Here is an 18,007-nt window from a genome sequence, read left to right as displayed (position 1 = left end):
GCACTGCGCGGATAAGGGCCTCACTGTGCATGGACGCCGAGAACAAGACGGGGATTCTTCGCATAGAGAAAAAATGAAGGAGGGGGAAAATCATTTGCTGAACAAATCTAACTGATTTGATTTTGTAATCCGTTACACACAAAATCTCAAAAGGCAAGACCTGATAGAATATTGTATATTTATTTATATGTACTGTACACTCACCAGCCACTTCATTAGGCACACGTGTACAAATAAGAGCCAATTCACCTTCACCAAGGCCTGCCTTTACAAAGACGATAGATGTCAGCATTGCGCGGACCAAAACAGAACCTTAAATCTGTCCAACAGGCCTTTACTTACATTGCACACATGCACCCGTGATGCCAGTCAACGTGCTTATTAAATATGTATTTGTACATATACGATAGATGTGTATCACATGATAGTAAAACAAGGTGAACCAAAAACGAAAAAGTAGAGATTGATTGCAAGTGAAAAGCAACAACAAACAAACTGCATATGTGCTCTACAGCTCCTACACCTTCATATAAAAACACCAGAATCAGATTAAAGGCAGTGGGAATTCATTCATAGTCTTTAAATGCGCATTAGCTCTTGAAATGTAAACGTCCATCAAATGCAAAAAAAAAAAAAAATGGAATTGGATTGAAGCTGGTTTTTTTTCGTTTCAACTGAGCAAGGCACGTGGGAAGAGGAGAGGAAGGGGCGGAGCTTCATGTCATTTGAACAGGAAGTGCGGGAAGAAAAGAGGCGGCGGACAAACAAACACACTTGCACTTTTCCTTTGAGGGAAAACATCTCCAACAGACGCATTCATATGAAAAGGCACAGAATCGTTTCCGTGGTAACTTTGCTGAATTGGGAGTTGTTTTTTTTTTTTTTGAAAGCGCCTATAGTGACAACTATTTCTCAGTTGTGTTAAGTTGTGCGGTTTTGTGTTTTGTTCCCGTCACCAGCCCGCAGATCTTAGAAAAAAAAAAAAAAAAAAAAAGAGGAAGAATAATTGTGTGTAATCATCCGCAATCGGCGCTGGGCCTCTCGGCTTTGAACGACATTTCGCACTCAAAAAGCGGCCTAAGAGATGTGGAGGGATGAGAAGTGAATACAAAAAAAAAAAAAAAGAAGGAAAAACGCATGCGGCAGTAAGAGGGAATATTTGGGATGTCGAGTTCTTCGGCCACACCTTGACAGTTGCCTTCACATTGTCGTGAACTGACTGTGAGCTTGTCGCAGCTTTGCAGCGATCTGCCGGTTCACAGGGAGCATAAATGGGAAAAAAAATGTTAAGTGGCGGCTGAGCATTTATTCATTGTGTGTGTGTGAGTGTTGGGGGGGTGGGGGATCCAATTACGTGTGACAAAATTGCTCTTTACCGTCTCGTAAAACTTGACTTGCTCTTCCAGGTAGAGCTGCATGACCCGGTTGTAGTCGTAGATACGGTTGCTATGGAAGTGGTTCATCTCGGCTGGGGGGATTCAAGCGAGACAAAAACGGTCAGAAGGCGCCGGCGAGTCACCCACAAAGCGCCGCGATGCGCCGTACCTTGTAACGCGTACGACATGGTGCTGACTCGTTTGGCCATGGTGACCTTTTCCTGAGGGCTAATTTTACTGGTGGCCACCAACTTGTCGCCTTCCTTCACTTTGTCAATTCCGGCCTGCAAAACCAGAGAGGTTAGACACGAGGACAAAATGGTCGCTCGTGAAAGAAAACATTTTCTGCCCCCTGCACAAAAACCCCAAACGAGACGGACGGCGCTCGGAAGGCGGAGGCCGCTGTACCTTATGGACGCCGATGGTGTCCGGGAAGCATCCAAGCAAACCTTTGTACTCGTTGTTGGTCTCCATGAGGAAGTGGAGGTCCTTTTTGGGCTGGATCAGACCAAAGGCAACACACAAAAACGTTACTTGCAAAAAAAAAAAAAAAAAAAAAAAAAACCCTGTCAAGATTATGAACTCAAGGAAGAGCATTGCTGCATGTCCTGGAATCTAAGCAGGAAGTGGACATCTAAGGGTGAGGCTTCAGAGATCAAACAGTGTCGCCCCCCCCATTAAAAAAAAGTCTAAACAACAAGTAAACAAGGGCAACTAGAGGTGCGCGTCTGGATCGGCTCAGCCTTACCACAAAAATCCTCCTCCATGCCGCAGCAAAACAAAAGGCCGCTTTTACAAGTAGGCAACAACAAAAAAAAGTTTCAGTCTTATTTATAAACTAAAATCAGGGGCAGCTGATCAAGTCAGGACATAACGGTGGATAAAAAAAAAGAAAAAAAGACCCAAAACACACTTCAGTGTCCGACTGGACTGAGGCCGGACGGCACTTAGAGGACGACAGGATGATTTGAAATTCTCTCAAACAAACAATTAGCACCTACCTGCTCTGCTACCAACTGCGCGATCTCCTCGTAAGTCTTCCCTGCGGCCGTCATGGCATCTGTCAGCGTTTCCTCACCTACAGGAGGAAGATGCAGTATATATTTTTTTTTTAAGCGCATTGAAACGCAAAAACACTTCCACATACACTACGAGCGGCAACCTTGTATAAGTTGATGCGAATTGCTGCGTTTGTTGCTTTAAATGCTGATTCCTACATACACTTTGCACTCAAACATTCACAACAACTCCTTGAAAATGATCCTGATGGCATGCCAGTGACATCAGAGCAATCTGATTCGATTTCTGCTCATCATTTCCTGCAGCGCTGGAGTAAATGTCGGTCCCCCAGCATTGACATAATGACTTCCCGGAGCGGCGCGGTGATTACGCATAAGCGATTTTGCAACGTGGCAGGACCTTGGTATCCGCTGCTGGTGAACACCGACGAGAGGTTCTGGAAGGCTTTGCCGATTCGTTGGTATTCTTTTGGCAGGGCTGAAATCACAGACGGGAATGGGATTCAAGGTAACGAATCGCGGTCAAACGTGGATGGCGGGTTGCAGCAGCGTGTACGTACGGCCCGTGCATCGCTTCCAGTGCTCGTGGCCCACTGTGAGGATTTCCTTCACCCCGTCGTCCATTGCTTTGGTGAACCTGCTGAACTGCTCGCATTTCTGTTCCCTGCGTGCGAACGTCCGCAAAAAAAACAAAACAAAAAAAAAAACACAATAAATAAATTAAAAAAAAACTTCCAGTCAGCGTTTGCGAGGGATGCTTTGTGCTTGTTTCGCTCACACTTCGATAGGATCCAAATCGGCGGCTTCGGGCTCTATCGTGCTGAAGATCATCACTCCCACCGTCTCGTCCTTTTCGGCTTTTCTCTTGCCCGTTTTCCAGTCCTGCGCCATTCGCGCACATTTTAGCATCACGTGTCATGAGGCCGGGGTTCAAGTAACGCAAAGGATAAAACGCATGCAATGGGATACCTTCGGTTTGGAATCAGCCCGATTACAAATGGGGATCAAATCCAACACTCATTCACTGGCATGGACGTTTTTGGAAATGAAGCGTCAAACAAAGACAAAGCGGGGACGGCGTACCTTCTCATCCTTGTACGTGAGGAAGAGCTGAAAGACTTCGCTGCTGGCAACGACCGGGTGCCTGCACATCCTGCTCATCCAGCCCTGCAACCGCTCCATTCGCATCTTAATAAACTCCTCCTCAAAGCGCCCTGGCACGGACGACAAAAAAAAAAAAAAAAAGAGCACGCTCGTCTCCCTTGCGACCGGCACGTTGACAAAAGATGCGATAAGTGCGAGCGACACTCACCTGTTACCTGCTTGTCCGGTAAGGACGGGATGGGGATGGCCGAACCGAATTTGTCCAGGAGCCTCTCGTACAGCCAGTCAAAGTGCTTGTATCTGTGATTGACGGGTCGGTTGGTGGTCTGAAAGGGCAACGCGGCGGGTTACACGCCAGCAGCGGACTCAGACATGGCAAGAGCGGGCCGCTTACGTTGGGGGTGATTTGGTACTCGATGTAGCTCTTGAGGCCGTACATCTTGGAGCCTTTCTTGGGATCGGCCACCACACAGTCGAGCTGCGAGTCCGGGTAAAGCCAGACCGGGCCAACCTCGCCCATCTGCGCTTGCACAAACACGTCCGTTGAATTTTAAGGACTTCCAAAGCAGTCATTTTGGAGCAGAGAATAATTCTTAAATGTGCTCATTTCAAATTTCCAAGTGTCCCGAACCCAACTGACAAAAGAGGTGAACCTACATAGATTGGTAGCTTGTCCTTGCCCTTTGCAATCTGCTTGCATAGGAGGTACAACTCGGGACCAGACTTTGAGAAGCCGGGAAACCTGAAAGGGAAACAGAAATGCGGTGGCTGGGTGACGGTTGCAATTATGCGTCTGGTGTATTGCGTGCAAAAACTTCAACAGACGGCAAGACATTCCACAGTTCGAAGCTTTTTTTTTTGCTGCTTGGCAACACGTTGGACAAGTTAGAGCAACATCAGCTTGTCAAAAATCAGACCTTTTTTGTATGAAAACCAAACCAATGTAGAAAAATTCAGGCGAAAAACAATCGTCAAAAACGGACTCATATGAAAACTGAGGTCCCGCTGGATTTTGTATACCCCATCATCAAAGTAGCTCCAGAAATCAGATTCCAACAAAAGGTCACATGAAACTGTCTTTCAGATGAGATTGAATCCATGCGGAATGATGTTAGAACTTTGTCAAAATGGAAGAAGAGAACAAGCTATTTATATTTTTGGTGGACACCTCCAGTCCTGCTCCAAACAGCCCAAAACGACAAATCCTTACTTGAGTTTCATTGACGCGTGAGCGCCGCCTCGCTGCATGGCGTTGCCGTCTCCCGCTTCGGCCTCGCCGTAACCTGCGGTGGACTTGTCGTCCCACTCGTCGTCCCACTCGTCGTCGTCAGCTCCTGGAGGCGAGTCCGACAAAATGGAGGACCGCGGAGAGAAAAAAAAAAAAAAGGCATTTACTCCCATTGCATTGTCCCGCATGCTCGGGATCAAGACTTTGCGGAGCATAGACAGCTCTCTGGTTTCGGTGTTGGTTGTTACAATTTAGTCCAAAACGGAGTGAAGTCATTCAGGGCTACTTATTGTTTGAAAAATCAATGTCAAATCCATGTAAAGGCATTTAGATCGATATGTTGTGCTATACACTATATGTGACGTCCGGCTATATCGGTGCACTTTGAAGGCTGCATTTTAAAAAAATGATTACAGCATACATCATAAAAACGAGAAACACAACATTTTCACAACCGAAGAGTTTATAGATGTCAATGCGTTTCAAAGCACACAGAAACTCTACAAAGCAAACAACTATGAGCATAATGAGTCACCCCTTATGCAGATCAGCCGGCCCCAAGCAAATCAGCGCACTTCAACAGCGGCACAACAGGCAAGTTAGAAAACAATCGCTGGAGAGCGACTTGACAACAGTCGCTTTGACAAAAGACACTTGAGGAAATGTGTGATTATAATCAGAAAAATAAAGCTGGGAAGGAGCAAAATCAGTCTGGCTCAAGGATTATTTGTCATTTTCGCCGCACCTTTGACCTGTTCACTTTTTCAAGGCATCTTCATATAGCCACAGCTTGTAACCAGCTCAACACGGTGTTAATATGAAGACCAAAAGTTGGCACATGCTTTTAATGTTAGCCCTCACAAAGAAATAAGGGCCACAGGCACACCATGCATAGGGTACCTGTGTAATCAATAAGGTAAGGATAGGGGTAGATGTCTTTGGAAAGAGAGAGAAAGAAAGAAAGAAGAAAAGTCTTTTAATCCTGCGCCGTTGTTGTTTTCCTTTCACAAAAACAAATGTGGAGAATTGAGGTCAAGCATAATTTTGCCTGCTTGACTCATGCATGAGTCCAACTTTTCCACCGCCTGGCAAAAAATCACGACATGCGCGCAATATCTGCTGGGTCAGACGACACACAGCTGCAGATTTATTATGGTTTTTTTTTTTTAAAATTTGTGTCAAGTTGCATGGAAAAAAACACTTGTGAGTATCATCATGCAGCTCTTGTGGAAATGCAATCTAATAGGTGAACACTCGGACGACTTGATCAACATCGCATTCATAACTTGGACACTCTATTTACATACAACGCCCTACAACATCTGGAGGGCACTCAGTGCCTGACCTAAATCACAAGAAAAAAAAAAAAAGAAATCATTTCTCATCATTCCTGCAAAAACCACAATGGCAAAAATCCATTCTTACCCGGACCCTGGTAGGCCTGAGGGTGGCCCTGATTGGCGGCGCCCCAGGAGTCGCCCGCGGCCGCCTTGCCGGTCTGGGTGCCCTCCGGATTGGACGGCCAGTTGTTGGAGGCGCCCGCCGGGTTGTCCGCGTTCCACGTTGACCAGGGATCGTTGCCATTGCTGTTGGTCTGCCCAGTCAAATGAAGTAAGGTACATGTTTATCAGGTCAAGAGACTGATACATTTGAAGGTATCCGATTCAGGTCTTCCATTTCAATCATTGGCCAAATTGCACAGTTGCCAAACATGCACTCGAAAACCTTGAAGGTCTCGACATGCATCGCAGCACATACATTTGTTAAGTCCCTATTATCTCAGCGCCGACAAAAGGCAGACCTGGTAGTCAAGCAATAATAAATCCTCCCTTACACACTGAGGGAAAACAATTATAATAATAAACGCACCAGCCATGATCCGAATGGCACTCAACATTCCAGCAGCCTTCTCCAAGAATATACAGTGGACGTGAAAAGCAGAGCTGGACATTTGACTACAAATTGAGCGTCCGTTATTCGTCATCCGTCTGCAGCGTGGGTATCCTGCCCTCATCCGTCTTTCGCCTTCCACCCCCCCCCCGAGGGTAAAAAAAAAAAAAAAGTCTACACACCCCTGCTCAAATGCCAGGGTTTTGTGATCTAAAAAAATGAAGACCCCAACAAATAATTTGAAAACTTTTTCCACCTTTAATGGATCCTATAACTTGTACAACAGATTTTCTTCTCTTTCTTGCTTTAGTTATTTTTAAGGGAGGGATGTACAGTTCTTAGTTATGTGAAAATGTTTTTAAAATGATTTTCCTTGGTCTCATTTTTTTTTTTAGATCACAAAAATCAGGCATTTGAAAAGGATGTGTACACTTTTTTTTTTTTTTTAAATAACCACAGCAGATGTTTTTTTTTTTTCATAGTAAGCCCTAATGATTTGCAATAAAATCATCATCATCTCAAAGGTGCTGATTCATTACAATTAAAGTGTGTTTAGGGCAATGAACAGTTAGTGTGAGGTCATGCTTTGCACAGGCAACGGGAGGCAGTCAGGATGGGGGCGATTGGCGCAAAAAAAACCAAAACGGGGGCTTGGACCACCCTGAGTGGCGGTTACCTCATCGGGGGAAGTGAGGTAGGGGGAAACTGGGGTATCAGGGGTGTCGGGCTGGGGGCTCAAGCCCCTAGCGTCCACCTTGAGGGAAGGGAGAGAAGGTGACATCATCACGGGGTGCCGACAGCCAAGCAGTGGAGGGATGGGGTGGGAGGGGGGTGAAAAAGTAGCAAAGTGAGGGGGGAACGTTTCTTGACTCATCCGCTTTCTCTGCCCAGATTTGTACTGATGCAGCAGTACACTCATTTCCTTGGAACTTCCTGCTACAGCTCATTTCCTCCTAGCATGCTAAAATGCATACATGACACAAGCTGCATGACATTTGGGGGCTCTCACTTCTGCATTTGTGTGCGTGTGGGTCGCACAGGCAGGAAAATAAGATAGCATTTCTGGCGCCGTGCCAAGTTCTTACAAAGTATGCGCATTACCTGGTTTTGCTGCGTCGACGCGGGGGCAAAGGCGTCAAAGAAGGAGAGATCCGAATTTGCGCTGTTCCCGACGTTGGCGGCCGGCGCGGCCGTTCCTGCCGCGGCGAACGACGGGACGGCCGACTTGTTGAGCTGCAGAGGGGAAACAATTCCAAGTTGAGTCTTTATGACTTTTACAGGTGCATTCCTCTGGGGTAACGCGACGGCGTTCCACTGGAAGTTAACACAAAAAACACGTACCTGCCAGACCAATTGCCTGCGCTTCTTTTAATGCAATAAAGGGCGCATGTCTGTGGGGATTTTCACCAGGATAATAACGATAAAATAAAACAGACATCTCATAATGTGCATGTTTTTGTCATTTTGGATGGAGGCACTGCTGCGAGCAGCTACAGAAAGCAATTTTCAGAACTAACCTCGACGGAGGTAAATGGAAAAATGAAATATGACTTTTTCAAATTCAAAACATAGCCATATAGTTGGTTTGCCAACCACCAATAAACCCCACAGAAGAACAACAACAAAGGACAATACAGTCGGCACAGTCATGTTTCATGTTCACATGTTCCGTGATCGAGGGTTACGTGGACACCAAATGAACAAAAATCAAGACACAAAGGCAATTTCACACAAGAAAAAAAAACAACTCAACAAACGACTCAATGTTTGCCATGCCTTGCTCAGAAATGAACGGCTTCGGCTTGGAAAGTGCAACTCGTACCATTTTCGCAACAGGCTGTTCCTAGACTTCATTTTTTATGTCAAGCATCCTCGAAAGAGATTGCTCGCAACCTTGTAAACAAAAACTGTTTGACGCTGAGTCTCTCAAGGGCTTTCTGTGCGTCTTGACTTCCGCTCAACGCCAGAGACTGACAAATAACATTGTTTGAACTGTCCGTATGGAGTAAGCCTTGACTTTTAACCGTACTTTTGAACACACCACAACGGATTCGAGAGGGCATCACATCCTTACTCGAGCGGGTCAAACGGATGAGCGGAGGCGACCGAATCAGCACAACTCTCGAGGAGGCGCATCCTGTTGAGATTTCACTTTCGGACGGGCGGGCAGCTGAGCCGCTATCTGCTTGCGGTTTTGTTTTTGTTTTTTTTAGAATACAGTACAGGATGTGTGACATTTAGGTGTGCGTGTGTGTGTTGCTCTCACCTCTATGTAGTCTTCAGGCACCAGTCCCACATCCCCTCGGGAGTTCTGCGCTTCAATCCAACCACCACCAATGTGCTGCAATCCAAATTAGACACCATGTTGGATAAATCAATGAATGAGGTTAGCTTGTCAGACCAGTTACTGTAGTTTCTAAACAGTGAACTTTGACAATAATTCTTTTAAAAAAAATAAAAATAATAAAAAAAAAAACACCAAGGCCAAGGCTATTATTACCAGGGACCTTGGTAGAGGATACAAGGTGTTCACACAGGCCTTGGCAGAGGTCGACGTTATCTTGAGATTACGCTTTATTTTAGCAGCGCGTCTCACGAGAGCTCAGTTTAGCAAACGTCAAAGGATGAGCTCTGTACGTGGTTTATGATTTTTTTTCTTTTCTTGGGCATTGTTTGTTATCCAGCTCACGTAAGCCGCTAGCACTAGCTGCTAGCTCGCTCGTGCCACCGGCTGGCTAGCTGCTATACGCGTCGCCGCTTGTTATAAAAGGGAAAACCTGTTTTTATTTAAAAAATGAGCACGAATGCTGCGTGACCTGCATTAAATCCTCCTGAGTCGTCATTCAAATTAAACATTGTTTTCGTCATTCAATGACAATTTGATATTACAGTAATGAGTTTATTCTTACACAAGAATGTTGAAAAACTGCAGTCTAAGTTCATGACAGACTTCCGTTCCTCGAGGTTGCACAACTGACAAGTTTTGTAACAAAATGTGACAAAAGTCGAGTCAAAGTTAATGTCATTAATTTAGCACAGTTCACTTTTTTTGCAACACAGATTGGTTCCACATTACGACATGTTTTGATGGACCGACATGGAAGCAAATAAAAACACTGCTTTGGCAAGAATCCCCCGAAAAAGCCCACATTGCTCTTATTAAAAGGCATCAGTAGTGGAGAAGTACATGTTGGAAGCAGTCTGAAGTGAAAACGGTGGCCTCCAACTTAAATGGCTTAAGTCATACTTTGAAAACTATGCAGCCCAACGAACACAGCGAAGAGACCTTTGAACTGTTGGCCTCCAACTGTAACGACGTCATGTTTGCTCTGTTCCTTCCTTCCTCCGGCCAGTGTTTGTGACACCCCTGTTTATGCACTAGTGGAGACCTTGGGAGGACTGGTTTTTTTGGGGGGGGTTTTTTTGTGTCTCCACTTTAATTTGCGGCGGGGGATTAGAATTTATGCTGCAACAATAATCTTGTTGATTACATCCTATTTATTTCTGAAATTTGTGTACTGGCCCGGTCGTCATGGTCTGCCATTGATGTTGGACCCTGACTGCTACTTAAAACACTTGGAGCAGCATCATGATAATAGCTTCAAAAGTTGCAATAAAGCGGTGTGGGCGGGGACACTGTGAACGTATATATCAGAGGAGCACTGTACTACAAGCAGCTAGAGAACTACTCACCTGATTGGTGATAGTGACGGTTTCGCCTTCTTTCACCGTCAGCTCATTGTTTCCAGGCTCCGCAGTGAAGTCATATAAAACCTGTGCCTGAGCACAAACACAGACAAGGCACACTTTTGTTTGTTTTCAGCCATTTTCGCTGTAGGCGGTAAACATTAGCATATTCCAACACGCATGACAGAACAGTCATCTCGAAGTGCACTCACTATGGAACTGGACAAACTAGTTCCCCTCGGCCTGTTATCTGCTGACTCGTAACTAGATAGCAGTGTCATCCAAAAACAAGCAAGACAAAGATGCTTGCTTCTAAGAAGTAGTACACCTTACTATTCACTTTGTGTCTGGTGGTGAATTTGACTGTTGATATTTGCTTCTCTCTAAGTTATTTTACAAAGTCAACACATCAGTGGCATATTTACACGGGGCTGCAGCTAATTCCTGACATATGTTTTCCAATATTGATCAATCTAAAAAAAAAAACATGTAGCTTGTCATTAATACAAGCTCTTAAAGTAATTTGCTTCTAAACTGAAAACATACAAAGACAGAGAACTATGTCAAACTCAATTGCGGCGCTATGGCATTAACTTTTAGAGCCCCTCATTGTTGGTCGTGAGTGCAGGTATGTCAGAGAGAGAAGACATAAGCGCGACGGGGGAAAACAAACAAAAAAATTCTGTTGTAACTGCACAAATGTTTTTGTTTTGTTTTGTTTTTCACTTGCTAATAATTTAACTAGCCTGGGCTCCACTGAATGAGCTCAGCAAATTGTTGTAACACATCGTTGTTACCACTTTAAGTGTTGGTTGTTCTTGATGTAATTTTCAATATTAATGCATTGATGTAGCTTAAAAAACATACGATCGTCATATAATGAGTGCAACATTAGCTTTCATGCACTTAACAAGCAAAGACTCCATTTCCCAGCGGGCACCGCAAATAGCAAGTGACCCGCACTTGAAAGGTAGTAAAATGTCACAAGACTTTCTTAATGAGACACATTTTTCCACGTACGGCCACACATTAGCTACTACTTCGCACAGTCACTTTAAGAGTCAACCACACGTTTTCAATCTGTAACACTTTGATGTCTTTGCTCCTCGCTTCGTAACTTTGACTTTCAAAGTTACAATAAAGCTAATGTGAGAAACTGCAACAGTCAGCCGGCCTGAAGGGAACGGAGACGACAACGAGTTCAAGTCGCAGTTATTGCAGCCTGGAAACGTTGCTGGTCTTACCTTCAGTGCCATAGTCGAAGCATTTATCAATCATTACAAAAAAGAAAAGCAAAAAAAGCAGGCCCCAGTAGTCTGTTTGGAGGCTTTTCCAACACTCAGCTGGCCATTTCCTTCCGCCGCTTTTCTTCTGCGTGACGTCAACACCGCGGTTCCTGTAAACAACCGCTAACAAAACACTTTAAAAGGGCAAAAAATGGCGAAAGGGGAAAGCCAAAGCGGGTTCGGGTGAAGTCGCAAGCAAGCTCCGTGCTGATTCGGGCCGCCCTGAGCTGTGTGTGTGTTTGCGAGAACAGTGGTAGCGGGCAGGGAGTGACCTGCACCCGCCGAGGGGAACCGGAAAGGTGGACCCGATCACATTTGGGATCCACTCCTGTCATTAACATTCCGTTTAAAAACATGTTTTTGGAAACATATATACGTATATATTTTTACATGATGTCAACATTACTCTAACATCGTTGGCTTACGTATGAAGATGTTAAATAAAATCTAAAAATAAATACATTAAAACTACGATAAAACACAATATAATGTGGAGAAATTATTTTGAATAATCAGAGTTAAAATAAAACGTCTGTTCTTTCAAATAAAAACAACAACAACAACGTAACGTCCTATGATCATTTTTATACGTTAGTGTCGCCCTCAGCTGGCCACAAGATGCTTTACATGTCCAGGTGTCGTGTTTACCATGTTTTGCCTGTGCTACAACTGAACGGTCCGTGTCTCTTTTGGTCATTGGATATTATGTTTGGAAGCACATATGAAAAAATGGAAAAACGACTCGTTATTTGATTTTCATTTTAAAGTACAAACACCAAAATTGAAATACAGCTTACACGGACCCCTGTGCTTCCTGCAGCGCGAACCAACGGCTGAAAAGCGTAAAAATTGAAAAATGTAACATTGAAACTGAAAATACGGAAATTCGAGCCCTTTCCCGAAAACTCCTCATGTTTTGTAGTTTATTTTTAAAAGTGGCGTTAAAATGGTTATCCTGTTTTTGTTTTAAAAATGAAAACTGAAAATACATCCCTAAGTTTGTTACTCACTTACCTACCCTGACCTCATGTCCCTGATTTTTTTATTTTTGTATCCTTTTTTAAAAATGATCTTTTCACAGCGAATCAGTCCCTCCTCAATCAACACCTGCTCATATTTCAACCAGCTGAGTATCGAAGTGATAGATGATGACTGCGATGATGATGGGGGGGGGGGTGTGTGAGGGCATATCACATGGGTTCATCTAGTTCTGCAGGTGTGTCAAAAGACCGGCGGGATATTTGGCTCCCAAGCACACGCCGGGCTCAGTCCAAAGCACTCCGGCCTCAGCGGGACATCATGCTCGCTCTCGTACCTCTCCTGTGTCTGGTGTGGACCGAAGCAGCGCGGGCGTCAGATCCGAACCTGCCCTTCATGGACTACCTGGACAACGACCACCTGGTCTGCATCAAGTGGGGATTCGACGACCAGCAGGGCAACATCACGCTCAAGTTCATCGTCAACACCACCGGCTGGATCGGCTTCGGCCTGAGTCCCAACGGAGACATGACGGGGGCCGATCTGGTCATAGGGGGAGTCGGGCCCAGCGGAAACTACTTCAAAGTAAGTGGCGGGATTAAAACCAGGCCAGATTTGTTTTCTCACGCAAGGTTTTTGCTCCGCGCAGGATTATTATTCCACGGAAAACAGCTACCCCATTGAGGACCAGCAGCAGAGCTACACACTGCTGGACCTCATCGAGAGTGACGGGCAAACTCTCATGACCTTTTCCAGGGCCTTGCAAACTTGCGATGACCAAGATCTCCCCATCACCGTGAGTAGGACTCCAAACTCAACCTGAGTAAAAAAATTTTTTACTGATTTCGTAAAAAAAATCAAAGAAAATGCAAATTTGATGCTTAGCTGAGAAACTACGTGAGCGGCGATTGAATTGCCGTATCGTGACACTTTCGATATTGTTGCCAAAGTATCAGGAAGGCATGTCAAGAATTCCTCGAGGATTCCAATCCCTAATCAATACACGGTGTGGATTTTCTTTTTCTTTTTTTTTAAAGAATAAATATGAATTTCCAGTTAGCACTTGTCACGTGTGCCAAAAGCAAGTTGAATGACTTCCATGTTGTTTGTTGTTTCCCACCATGGAGCTTTCAACTTTGCGTTCTATTGTGTTGAAGATGTAATTGTCCTTTGTGGAGCTCAAGTTTCACGCAACTTCAGTTCCTGCGTCTTCTCCTGTTACGCTCCGCTCAATGCTTCCATAAGATGAGGTTAATTCGTATACAGTCCCACCTGAGTGAGCGCCATAGCAACGGTGTTTGTTCCCTCTGAAATGGACGTAATCCAAGACGGTTTTTGGTCAAGAAACGCTCACATGCCTGGTTACGCGCCAACACGAGTGCAACGTCAAAGCAGTGATTTGAGAACAATGTCGTGTCGGGATGACAGAAGGACTTCTCTTGTTTTGCAATTTGCATTCACACAGTTTTTTTTCTTTTTTTTTGTGCGGAATTTGCAAGGCCCAAGCCATGAAGCTGATTTACGCTTACGGAACGACGGATGAGATCGGGTACCACGCGGCTCTCGCCGGCTCCAAAGAACTCAACCTACTGAATTATGTCACCAGAACCACTGCGGCAAATGGAAACTATATCAGCGCCACAATGGAAAACGTAGGAATGACATCATGCTTTCATTGTCAATGGCAAGACTATCATTCGATGTACTTACCTCCCGATTGTTGTTTGGCAGGTCACCATCCCTCCGCAGGACACTTATTACCACTGCAGGGTCATGAAGTTTCCAACCTTGAGTACCAAGCATCACATAATTCAGGTCACTTACTTCATATTTTGGATCCATCATTATTTTTAGAAATATTTCCATCCAGAAAACATCATTATTCAAGTATCATATACAGTGGCCTTCGTAATTATTGTCACCCCTGCTTAAGATGGGTCAAAAGCCTTCAAATACATTTTATTTTTATTGCCGAAGCATATTGTCGGACTGAAAAGTGTCCCGTTTTCACCAGACGTAGAATTAAGCTCAGTCTCAGTCCCCAGACCTCAACCCCAATGAACACCTGTGGAGTGAGTGGCTTCCTTAAATTTTGCTCCGAAATTATTTTGACAAGAACTGAATTTAGAAGAAGCTAAAGAACACATCTTAGGTAGGTAGGGGGTGACAATAATTATGGAGGGCGGTGTAACTGGCCCGAATTAGCCCGTCATGAAATATTTTAGCCAGAAAATTATTGTACTGCATTAAGACTTTGTTGTAAAATGAATTTAAAATGCCATTTTCATCATAGCGATATCTTCATTTTATTTTAGCACCGTTTCTTTGTCATTTTACCGTAACTACATAAATTCACACAGGATGGTCCAATGTGTTTACGCTTGAAATTGAATTCTTGACATTCATCAAGGTTGATCTTTCTGAATGTGACGCCGCTTTCATTGATGACACAGCGCATTTGCATTTCAGTTTGAGCCGGTGATTGAGAACGCTGACCTGGTCCACCACATGCTGCTCTCCAGCTGCCCGCGGCACGTGACGACGCCCTTTGACGGCCGATGCGACCAGGGCCACCCAGGCCACCGCTGCTACGCCATCATTGCCGCTTGGGCAGTCGGAGGCCAGGTAGGGCGCCCGCCTCGGGAATTCTCTGACGCCTTCCTCGCGCCATGGTGTACTGATCAATCCGTTGGCCACCGCAGATCTTTCAGCTTCCGGAAAACACCGGCATTCCCGTTGGAGGGAGGGACGAGGTTCCATTTTATAGTCTGGAAATCCATTACAACAACCCAAACAAGGAATCAGGTACAACACTGGTGCGGTTTTCTCGTGCTTATAACTGGTCACATTCACAGTTGGGTAACGTTTGTCCGCCATAGGCAGGATTGACAGCTCAGGTCTGAAGCTGCACTACACAGAGCACGTGCGGCCGCATGACATCGGCATCCTGTCCACGGGCGTGTCGCCGTCTCGTCACATCGACTACGACATCCCTCCTCGGGCGACTAAATTCCGCACCTATGGCGTGTGTAACACCAGTCTCTTTTCTCAGGTAGGTGGGCGTGTCATGCGAGTATCCCGCAGGGTCAGGGGCGGAGCCATGAGTGCCCCTGAGTGTGCACTGGCCCACCCAGATTGACAGACTGCCCACCCAGCGAGATTCATGATTTTTATTATTATCTTTAATTATTATCAAATTATCTTTCTAATTAGCGCTTTGTTGTGTTTTTATTTTTTTATTTTTATTGAATATTTAGAATGGCATAATTGTGGTTGTCTGAGGAAGATCTGAACTTCATATTCAGTTTGTCATTTTATTGGAATATATGAGAGAACTATTTAGGCCCACCCAGATTTTTCCAGGCCCACCCATGAGCCATGTTCTGCGCAGGGTATTTCCAATTTATGACCTCTACATTTCTACCTATTCAGGTCCTCAATCCTGTGCCGGATTTGCAAGTTTTTGCTGTGATGATGCACACTCACACAGCCGGGAGAGAGGTCCGAGTGGGACATTCCAGGTAAGAAAGTCAAATTTGGTCCTGACGGCGACCCTCGGGGTGTTGATGAGGACAAATTGTGCCTGTCGCCGATAGAAATGGAGAGCAAATAGGTTTCCTCGCCATGAATCTGAACTATGACTTCAACCTGCAAGAGACTACCAGATTGGGAAGCATCAAGACCATCAAGCCGGTGAGCCCGCCTGCTTGTTAAAATAGCATTACATCACATGGCACTTCAAGTAAAAATAAAAAATGACACACCTCAGAGAAGGGTGTCGTTAATAACACTGATGAATCTTACTGAGTAGAAAAATCCACAAGTTAGCCAATATAAAATGAGGCTTTAAAATCATAAAAAACTACACCGGTCTCCAATGCTCTCAAGTCTGTTTTGGCTTGGCTTCCCTTCCAACCTGTCTCCCTTTCGCTATTATGGCGCAGCTGCGGATGGGATGTGGTGGCGCCTTGATGTCCCCCCGCGCAACAGCAATGTTTCGTAATAAATAATTATGTTCAATGCACGTATTTAATTAAATAGCGTTATTAATTCTTGAATGTCGGATGTCTCTTGCGCTACAGGGAGACGATATTGTGGTGGAGTGCTCCTACAGTACTTCTGATAGGACAGGAGCTACGCAGGTAAGTGTGATAAAAAAAAAAAGCTAATCATAACAAGCACATGTTTTAGGCATACTGCCTTGGCAAAGAGCATATTTGCCTTTCCACAGATGGGATCGGCGACCACCGACGAGATGTGCCTGGCCTTCCTGCTCTTCTACCCCAAAATCGAGATTGTAGCATGCATCAGCCAGCCCAATATGTCAAACCTGAACCACCAGTCAGTCTGCGACACTACTTTCTGCTACTAACTAAGACTCGCCACTTCTTTTTTTTTTCTTTTTTTTTTTCAGGCACATGTATCATGGGATAGTCTAAGCATTTGCTATGAATTCCCAACAGATTCCCTATGGGAGGCTCTGTTTCAAACCAAAAGGAACTTGTGGAGTATGAGAACGCAGTGAAGAACTTGTCGCAAATTCAGATTATACTCACGAATGATGTAAGTGCAACCCGGGACTCCCTGTTAAAATTCCAATAGACTGGTGGGAAAGTCTACTGCGGTTCAAGACTTTAATTGAGCCACATTTAATTAATGTGGCTGCAGACTTGTACAAATGTCAGGTATTATCACAACATATTCATATTCATAATAACATGCTAAACTAAATAAAAAGACTAAATTAGTATACTAAAAAGCTAAAGCCATACTGCGTTGCTAGCATTAATTGCTTAAATTACATTTTCATTTACCAAATAATAATGATTGGTCTCAGAATATAAAACGTGGACTTCAATTATGTTGCTTGATGTGATTTGATCTGTAAAACATTAACCAGTGAAACAAAATCTGAGAAAAGTAAGTTGTTGACATGTTATTTTTGTGTAGTGTAAGTTCTCTCTTATCTGCTTTCTGACAGAGCCAGATCCACGTTTACCCGTACGGTCGTGTCAGGGATATGATGGAAACGCCAACTTTCCGCTGCAATCACACAGTCAACGCGGCAAGCAAATGCACATCTTGGATTTGGAATCAAGCGCCAGTCCTGTTGGTGCTGGTCTGGATGGCTCCTTTCTGAAGATGCCGTCTCTATTCGGAAAAAAACACGATAAAATTCAATTTTAGGATTTTCATTTAATGCAGTACGCCTTTATTATCGTGGTTGTAGTTTGCACTGGCGATGAAATGCACTGTATCTTCAATTGTTGTCATTGTTATCAATAGTGTCACAATGTTACAGGTAGATTCGTGATTTTTGTATTGTCTTTTGATTAATGTGAAATACCATATAGGACTGAAATGAACTTATGATTGTGGTTGAGGAAATACACTTATTGAACATGCAAAGACTGAGAACTATGTAGTCACCTATTTGTA

General features: G+C 44.4%; 2 protein-coding genes across 7 annotated transcripts in view; one reads left to right on the top strand and one right to left on the bottom strand.

The window, feature by feature from the left end:
• Positions 1–161: 161 nt before the first annotated feature.
• Positions 162–18,007, bottom strand: part of snx9b (sorting nexin 9b) — a 152,837-nt gene continuing 134,991 nt past the window's right edge. For 4 of the 6 annotated variants that reach the window (XM_086018086.1, XM_086018084.1, XM_086018085.1 and 1 more), the window contains 21 exons: positions 17,568–17,719; positions 15,065–15,336; positions 14,279–14,355; positions 11,549–13,078; positions 10,311–10,397; positions 8,884–8,958; positions 7,719–7,850; positions 6,153–6,321; positions 4,710–4,833; positions 4,157–4,241; positions 3,894–4,019; positions 3,708–3,825; positions 3,479–3,609; positions 3,174–3,277; positions 2,956–3,059; positions 2,796–2,873; positions 2,378–2,454; positions 1,785–1,874; positions 1,546–1,660; positions 1,377–1,468; positions 162–1,248 (listed from right to left, as the gene is read on the bottom strand). In XM_086018086.1, coding sequence (XP_085874212.1) covers positions 1,201–1,248; positions 1,377–1,468; positions 1,546–1,660; positions 1,785–1,874; positions 2,378–2,454; positions 2,796–2,873; positions 2,956–3,059; positions 3,174–3,277; positions 3,479–3,609; positions 3,708–3,825; positions 3,894–4,019; positions 4,157–4,241; positions 4,710–4,833; positions 6,153–6,321; positions 7,719–7,850; positions 8,884–8,958; positions 10,311–10,397; positions 11,549–11,560 — 1,767 coding nt within the window. In that variant the 5' untranslated portion in view covers positions 11,561–13,078; positions 14,279–14,355; positions 15,065–15,336; positions 17,568–17,719 and the 3' untranslated portion in view covers positions 162–1,200. Of the gene's footprint in view, positions 1,249–1,376; positions 1,469–1,545; positions 1,661–1,784; positions 1,875–2,377; positions 2,455–2,795; positions 2,874–2,955; positions 3,060–3,173; positions 3,278–3,478; positions 3,610–3,707; positions 3,826–3,893; positions 4,020–4,156; positions 4,242–4,709; positions 4,834–6,152; positions 6,322–7,718; positions 7,851–8,883; positions 8,959–10,310; positions 10,398–11,548; positions 13,112–14,278; positions 14,356–15,064; positions 15,337–16,054; positions 16,073–17,567; positions 17,720–18,007 lie in introns of those variants that run through there. The other 2 variants (XM_086018089.1, XM_086018090.1) reach the window with 2 other exon arrangements.
• Positions 12,780–17,797, top strand: moxd1l (monooxygenase, DBH-like 1, like). The gene is made up of 13 exons (XM_086018083.1): positions 12,780–13,153; positions 13,218–13,364; positions 14,068–14,220; positions 14,300–14,383; positions 15,038–15,193; positions 15,271–15,373; positions 15,448–15,620; positions 16,001–16,089; positions 16,165–16,261; positions 16,651–16,710; positions 16,800–16,909; positions 17,032–17,131; positions 17,550–17,797. Exons 1-13 carry the CDS (start codon positions 12,785–12,787, stop codon positions 17,706–17,708), a joined length of 1,800 nt encoding a protein of 599 aa, XP_085874209.1. The 5' UTR covers positions 12,780–12,784; the 3' UTR covers positions 17,709–17,797.

This window comes from Filicampus tigris, chromosome 20, assembly GCF_054856515.1.
Source record: "Filicampus tigris isolate MCC_2025a chromosome 20, RoL_Ftig_1.0, whole genome shotgun sequence".
Taxonomy (NCBI): Eukaryota; Metazoa; Chordata; class Actinopteri; order Syngnathiformes; family Syngnathidae; genus Filicampus; species Filicampus tigris.
The sequence above is the reverse complement of the archived record's forward strand: the minus strand, read 5'-3'. Positions and strand labels throughout refer to the sequence as shown.